General features: G+C 56.8%; 1 protein-coding gene across 1 annotated transcript; it reads left to right on the forward strand.

Annotated features, from left to right (window-relative positions):
* Nucleotides 1–237: 237 nt before the first annotated feature.
* On the forward strand, nt 238–4,905 carry LOC308057813 (olfactory receptor 14C36-like). Its single transcript, XM_080411850.1, has one exon. It carries the CDS (start codon nt 3,841–3,843, stop codon nt 4,780–4,782), a length of 942 nt encoding a protein of 313 aa, XP_080267976.1. The 5' UTR covers nt 238–3,840; the 3' UTR covers nt 4,783–4,905.
* The last annotated feature ends 2,830 nt before the right edge of the window (nt 4,906–7,735 follow it).

Here is a 7,735-nt window from a genome sequence, read left to right on the forward strand (position 1 = left end):
TTCATAAACCCATGCTGGCTGGTCCTGACCTCCTGGTTTTCCTGCGCCTCCTGTGTGATGGCGCTCAGGATGATCAGCTCCACAACCTTCCCTGGCACTAAGATCAGGTTGACAGGCCTGTAGTTATCCCGATCCTCCCTCCTACCCTTCTTGTAGGTGGGTGCCACTTGACTAACATTCAGCCTTCTTGGACCTCCCCGGTTAGCCAGCACTGTTGAAAGTCACCCCTGTGGTGAGGCAATAGAGAAACACACCAGTGATTTTCAAAGTGTTCCTGCATCACGGGATGTCCATTGTCAAGGACACAATCAAAAGCACCTTGTCCTTTCTGGGTATAAGGTTCACCGGAACCACATGTCCTCTGGGGCTGCAGAGGCATCGCTGGCAGCAATGCCTTCTCCTGCAGCACTGCACAGTCCAGCCCTGCATGTCTCTGGTCCCAGGGACAGCATGGATTGCTCTCCTTAGGGACATCTCATTTCACCTTCACAGTGACCTCTGCCCACCACCCCAGCATGCGCTGCAGCAAAACATTTTGCTTGCGTGTGACCTTGGACACTTGGTAGCCATTATTATTTTTGTTGTTACATGTCTGAGCTTGGCCCTGGTGACACAGGTGTGGTTCAGGGTAACTGCTCTGAAATAACCTAAATCAGGGAGAGGAAGGGGAAAAGTCTTATTTAAGCAGCGTGAGGAAGCCTTAGGATCAATAACCTCACATCTTCTTGGGGAATTTAGAGATCCTGTGGGTTTACATGGCAAGGGTTTGGGAGTGGTTTGGAGGTGTTTGCAGGGCTGGCAAAGGTGAGAAGAGATCAAGAGCTGACTCCATGGCCATAACAGCCACTTTCATTTGACTCCAAAATGGACCAGCCCCTGCCCAAACCTGAGCCAATAAGCAATTCTAGTGGCACCTCTGTGATACCCTATGGTAGAAAGGACAAAACACAAATGGAGAGGAGTGAGAATTATGTGAGAGAACAACCCTAAAGACATCAAGGTGAGTGAGGAAGGAGGGGAGCAGCGAGACAGAGGCTTGGTGGGATCCTGTAAGGCAGTGGTCAAGTAACGACCCGCTGACAGTCACAGGACAGCACAGTGACAATGCCCCTTTAGGTGTCTGCAGGTACGTTGCATCAGCATTCTAGCACAGCTGCCAGATGAGCCAACAGCTGTGATGCTCACCTGGATCTGAGACCCTGCATCATTCACGTCCACCTTGGTTCTAGGAGCAAAGAAACGGTGGACTCTCATCTCCCAGGGGCAGTGAGGCAGGAGAGCAGCAGAGTGCAGGTGCCAGGTCACACACTGGCAGGCTGTGGCCTGTGCAGAAGGAGGGAACACTCCTTCGGGCGCCCTGGAATTGCCTCACAAGCATAAACTCCATTTTCAATGTTGGAACCGTTGGAGGCTGTTGTCCTTGCCGAGCAGGTGATCTGAGCTCTGCCACCTGCCTTGGCACTTGGTTCCCTCAGTGTCACAGCTCTGTCTGCAACAGGACGGGCTCCAGCTGCCTCTGCGTGGGCCCCTGGCTGAGGGCACTGCTGCACATCTGGGCTGAAGCCCCCCAGCTGTGGCACCAGCCCAGCTCTGCCTGGCCATAAGGCAACTGGTACCAAGTGTCCCCAAGCCCGTGGGTGCAAAGGCTTTGCTTCAGAGCAGAGACATGGCCTGGGCAAAGGAGAGCTGAGTCTTGAGCCCTCGGACTGTGCAATGAAGTGCTGAAATGGGCTCTGCAGGGCTAACTGAAGCACTGAGGACATCCTCCCCGCACTGCCTGTAGAACCACCAGACACACACGTACACACACGCTCCTTTAAGAGTACTTTGATCCTTTGCTGCAGTCTTCCTGGTGTCCTCTCTAGTAATGGGTTAACAAAAGTTGGTATTCCTGCACAAAACTTTTTCTCCTAAGAGAATTGCCACTGCAGGAAATAAGTGTGTCCCCCCAGGTGAGGCAAGGAGCATGAGTGATTGCATCAGGCTGCTGCCCAGCAGGTTCCCCTGCAGCCCCAGGGACACCTGGAGGGAGCCCAGAGGGGCAGAGCAAGGGCTGCCTTGGGCTGCTCCCTGCTGCCCAGCTGGGCTGGGCTCCTGCCATGGAGGGAGCTCCTGGCAAGCGGGCAGCGCTGCAGAGAGACAGCTCTGCCCACCAGCAGCTCCTCTGCAAAGCGCAGCAGGGCTGAGGCACTGCCTGCAGGCACCCAGGGCAGAGGAGCGAGGCAGGGAGAGCTCAAAGGCAGACCTTGTTGGGAGGCTGCTGAGAGCTCCCTGCTGGAGAAATCTGCAGAGCCCTTGAGCCGGTAAGTGTGTGGCTGCAGGGCAATGCCTCTGCAGTTGCTAGCCGGGTCTGCAGCAGCTGGGGCACCCCCAGCCTGTGGGACCGTGTGGGAGCCTTTTGCTGTGGAGGAGGCCAGTGTGCTGCAGAGCAGGGCTTCCCTGCTGCAGCGTGGGAGGGCCAGGGCATGTGGGCTGCCTTGTGCCAGGGCCGGCTGCAGGGCTGTGAAGGTGGCTGTGCAGGCAGGGGTGCCCAGGGCTGTCCTTGCCAGCAGGGTCCCTGCAGCCGCGGGGGCTGTGTGCTGGGGCAGGGGCTCTGCCGCCTGCCAGGGGCAGCTCTCAGCCTGCCGGGGGGCTCCCGTGCGGCTGCGGGGAGAATGTGGGAGAGAAAGGAACGACCCCCATTAGGAAAAGGTCCCTGTTCTTCTGAGTGAGTGCTGCATGTGACAGGGTTGCTCACAGCTCCAGGTCATTTCCAAGGCGACTTCTCATGAGCACGTTCATGGCAGGGTTTTTCTGCTGGAGTCTGTTCTTGCCTGAATCTCTGCTGCCACTTTTATCTTGCTCATCTTGGTAGGAATGGAAACTTAACTGTGCAGGTCAGAGCAGGGGCTGAGATGCTGAAAGCATCACAGGGAGGTTGATGAGGGAGCTGAGCAAGTGCCTTCCCTCCCCAGCAGGCTGCAGATGAAACCAGCATCAGCTCTCCTTTTCCCTCAGGCTTTGGGGGAGCTGTTTGTTCCTGCCTGCAGACAGAGAGCGGCTGCAGGGCAGAGCTGGCACACAGGGGCTGAGCTGGGCTCTGTGAGCGCTGGCAGGGAAGAGCCCTGGGGCCAGAGAAAGAGCTGCTGGCAGGGACAGCTGCAGGCAGCAGAGCCCTGGGCAGGGAGGGGGGAGATGCTGAGGGGAACCCTGATGCAGGGGAGATGGGGGCACCTCTTGGCCATGGTCTGCCATGCAGGTTCCTTCCCTGAGCAATGCACCTCTGCTCTCCTCTCCCACCCAGCACAGCCTTTAGACCAAGGGGTCCAGACCATTAGTAAACTTCTCATCCAGCAACTGGGAAGGATCTGGAGGGACAGAGCAGATTCCCTCATTCTCCCAAAGCCACAGACAGTCCCCTTGCCTCTCAGCACTCACTCTGCTCTCCCTGAGCACAGCACAAACCCCTCCTGACCTGACTCTGGCCGCGGCTGTTGCTCAGCACGGGTGGAGCAGATGCTGACAGGCCCTTCTGCGCTGGGAGCAGTTTGGGCTGAGCCAGTGCCAGGCCAGGACTGGCCCCTGCCCCCACAGCTCCCATGAAGCCCCTGCTGCAGAGCAGGGCTCACTGCTGGGCAGCCAGCGGGCACAGCCCCTGCTCCTCACAGCACACTCGGCCAGCACTCAGCACAGCTCCAGCCACGGCTCTGAAGGGAGCTCTCCCAGGAACGGGAGAGGGGGGGACATGGGGCAGAAGGGGCGCATCTAGGAGAAATGCCTTTCACTTGGCTTTACAGAAGTATTGCCTGACTTGTCACTGGTTTTGCTCCATAAAGAGGACCCTATGGTTGGAGGCAGCAGATGTCCAACAGCAGCTCCATCACCCACTTCCTCCTCCTGGCATTGGCAGACACGCGGGAGCTGCAGCTCTTGCACTTCTGGCTCTCCCTGGGTATCTACCTGGCTGCCGCCCTGGCCAATGGCCTCATCATCACCGCCGTAGTGTGCGACCGCCACCTGCACACCCCCATGTACTTCTTCCTCCTCAACCTCTCCCTCATTGACCTGGGCTCCATCTCCACCACTCTCCCCAAAGCCATGGCCAACTCCCTCTGGGACACCAGGCACATCTCCTACTCAGGATGTGCTGCACAGCTCTCCCTGATTCTCTTTTTCCTTTCGGCAGAGTGTTCTCTCCTCACCATCATGGCCTACGACCGCTACGTGGCCATCTGCCAGCCCCTGCACTACGGGACCCTGCTGGGCAGCAGAGCTTGTGTCCACATGGCAGCAGCTGCCTGGGCCAGTGGGTTTCTCTATGCTGCGCTGCACACGGCCAATACACTGTCACTGCCGCTCTGCCAAGGCAATGCCCTGGGACAGTTCTTCTGTGAAATCCCCCAGATCCTCAAGCTCTCCTGCTCACACACCTACCTCAGGGAAGTGGGACTTATTCTGGTTAGTGCTTGTCTAGGTGTTGGCTGTTTCATTTTCATTGTTCTGTCCTACGTGCAGATCTTCAGGGCTGTGCTGAGGATCCCCTCTGAGCAGGGACGGCACAAAGCCTTTTCCACATGCCTCCCTCACCTGGCCGTGGTCTCCCTCTTTCTCAGCACTGCCATGTTTGCACACCTGAAGCCCCCCTCCATCTCCTCCCCATCCCTGGACCTGGTGGTGGCAGTTCTGTACTCGGTGGTGCCTCCGGCACTGAACCCCCTCATCTACAGCATGAGGAACCACGAACTCAAGGGTGCAATGTGCAAACTGATAGCTGGATGTTTTTCTGAAGGAATAAAATTATGAATAGCATTTATAATGTAATTCATCACAGACCCAGACTGTCTTCTGAATTTGTCGTATTTGCTTGTGGTATTTAATTTCTGATAAAGTTGTCATCCCCATTCTAATTTCTTCTGTGATATTCTTTTCTGAAGGTTCCCTGCTCTCTCTTTGTCTAAGGGTCATTAAGCAACTATATGTTTCCTGGGATTCTTCCTTCCAAGGCCTTTCTGGAGCTGCAGGGACATGTTCTGTGTGCAGAGATGGAGGGGGAAAAGTTCCTGGCATGGCAGCACTGCCAGGGAACAGCAGCCCTTGGGTCTCCAATACTGTCCTCCTTCTACCGACACACTCCCCTTCTGACCCCTTGCCTTGGTGTAACACCTGAGTGCTCTGGCAGCTTCTTCACCGCCGTGCTGCATGGCAGTCCTGTGAGTGCAGGCAGGGGCAGACAATGGGCACTCTGTGACGGTGCTGGCCTCCATCAAATGTTCTGGATTTGTGGAAACCTCCTGAATGCAGCACTGCAACGTGCTTCCTTGAACCGAGGTCCCCGTGCCCATTGCTCATGACGAGGGCCATCTCCGAGAGGTGCCGAGCAGGGCACGACACCCCCGGGCTGAGGTGCTGCCAGCCTCTGGCAGGGGCAGCAGGAGGCCAGGCAGTCACTGTGCCTGCTGCAGTGCTCTGCCTCCGCACGTGCCAGGGACGGGCTCGTGCCTCTGAGCACCCCTGTGTGCGTGAGGCTGGGGTTCAACCACGCCAGCAGTGCATGAGGCCAGCTGAGGTGGGGACACCTCCCAGGGCGCCGCTGTTCCTGTGTGTGACTGCAGGAACAAAGGCCACTGTCCCAGGGAGATTCATCTCACCTGCCTTGGGCAGGCTCATTGCAAGTGCCTCTGTGTGATCATGGCACCCTTTCTGGATGGTGCCCTCAAATGTGTCCGAGCAATCAGGGAGGTTCTGGGGTCCTGGCAAAAGGCAGACATCCAGCCTTTGTTCAGGAAAAGCGAGAAGGACAATTGGGAGAAATACAGGCTGGTCATCCTCACCGTAGTGTCTGGGGAAATGACGGTGGAAATACTCCTGCAGCCATTTCCAGGTAATTGTGGGACAACAAAAGGGATTGCTGCACCTTTATGTGTAGGGGAAAGGAGGGGATGGTTTGTACCTTGACCTTTGCAAGGGTTTTGACTTTTTCTCCTTTCATCCATTAAAAGATGGGTGACTTCTGGAGTGAAGAAATGGAGGACACTGTGGGTGAGAAGTTGGCTGGAGGCTCAAGTCCGAATGTCAGCAGTTTGTCTAGTCTTCCTGGTGTCCTTTGACTAGTGGCAACCCCCAGTGCAGGCACTTGGGTAAACGGGGTTGAATGCCTTTATTGACCCCCTGGATAAGTTGACAGAATGGCTTTTTGGCCCATTTGTAGATGGTGACAAAGTGGGCAGAGCCCTTGAGACATGCCATCTGGTTCCCCCTGCCTTAAGCACGATAGCAGGACAAGGGCATTTAAGGGGTCTCTTCCAACCTGAGTTATTTCAGGATTCATTGACTCACTTCCCTAGAGAGCTCCTTCAGTTCATAACAGCGGGAGCAAGAAGGATAAACGGAGAGCCAAACCTCAAGCTATGTACCAATGCACCAAGTGAGATAAGGCAGTTCCTCTGGGGAACACTTGTGCACTCAAACCATTGTTGGGACATCAGTGGAGATAAATTGGCTGAGAGAAGCTTCCCTTCATCTGCTGGGTGCTGGGCCACGGGGAGGGTGACGGCTGAGGACGCTATCTCGTGGTCAGTTGTGTCTCAGGGACTCACATTCCAGCAGGAAGCCAATGGCTGTGACGGGGGCAGTGAGGCCAGTTCTGCCTGCGGAGGGGACAGCCCAACAGCAGCAATGTGCCTGGGAAAGGGGCGGTGAGGTCACCTCTGCCTGAAACAGCGCGTAGGGCAGCCCCTGACTCATGGCTGGGACACGTGCTGTTAAGCTCCATCTGCCCGTGTCTCGGGCAGGCCAGCAGAAGGCCCCTGGGTGGCACGTGGGCTGTGAGATCCCCTCTGCCTAAGGACCTGGGCTCACTCCACCGAGGGGCTTCTTTCTTGCTTGTCACGTCGCTGCTGCCTGAGAACATGGCAGCACAGCAGCAGGCACACCGCTTGCTCGTGCCTATGCGAGAAGCTGAAAGGCTCGCAGCCTTGGAAGAGCGCGGTGAGGCCGTGGCATGGTCAGGGGAAAGGCCACAAGGAGGGTGATGGGTCGGGATGCCCACCTGAAGGGTGGTTTCCCAGGTGGTGGAGCTTTCCTTGGAGGTAGGGAAGAGCAGGAGGGAGAAGCACTGTCACCCAGTGCAGGTGGGAAAGTGGAGACTGGAGGTCAGGAGGAGGAAATGTCACTCAAGGGCTTGTGCTGTGGTGGGAGACGTTGTCCAGAAGGAGTATGAGATCAGTCCATGTGTGTGTGTTTGCAGGAACAGCGTGTGAGGGTGGGCAGACATCAGTGCATGTGTGGCAAGGGCAGGGTGAGAGCAAGGTGGGGAAGCCAGATGGGTGCCTGCAGCCTGCCGGGGAAAAGCAGCAGCTGTGGGACAGCGTAGGACAGCGTGAGATGGAAGGCAAAGGGCACGGGCAAGGCTGGAAGTCACCAAGAGAACCCAAGGGTTGTCGCCTTGCGTACGGCCATTGTCTCTGCCACCAAGGCCTATGCGAAGGCGAGTTGTCCTCTGGCCCTGGGCCTCATGGCCTCCTTGCTACCACTTGCACTGAATTCTTCTCCCTTGAGTGATACTGCCCAGTAAAAGTTCCCAGCATTGGCCATAGCCTGCCACTCTGAGGCCTGGCACCTGCACTCTGCTGCTCTCCTGCCTCACTGCCCCTGGGAGATGAGACTCCACCATTTCTTTGCTCCTAGAGCCAAGGTGGACAGGGGTGACGCAGGGTTTCAGATCCAGGTGAGCATCACAGCTGTTGGCCCATCTGGC

This window comes from Falco punctatus, assembly GCF_963210335.1.
Source record: "Falco punctatus genome assembly, contig: scaffold_33, whole genome shotgun sequence".
Lineage (NCBI taxonomy): Eukaryota > Metazoa > Chordata > Aves > Falconiformes > Falconidae > Falco > Falco punctatus.

Excerpts from the sequence above, each read along its gene's own strand:
- LOC308057813 (XM_080411850.1), top strand. The coding sequence starts at position 3,841 with ATGTCCAACAGCAGCTCCATCACCCACTTCCTCCTCCTGGCATTGGCA.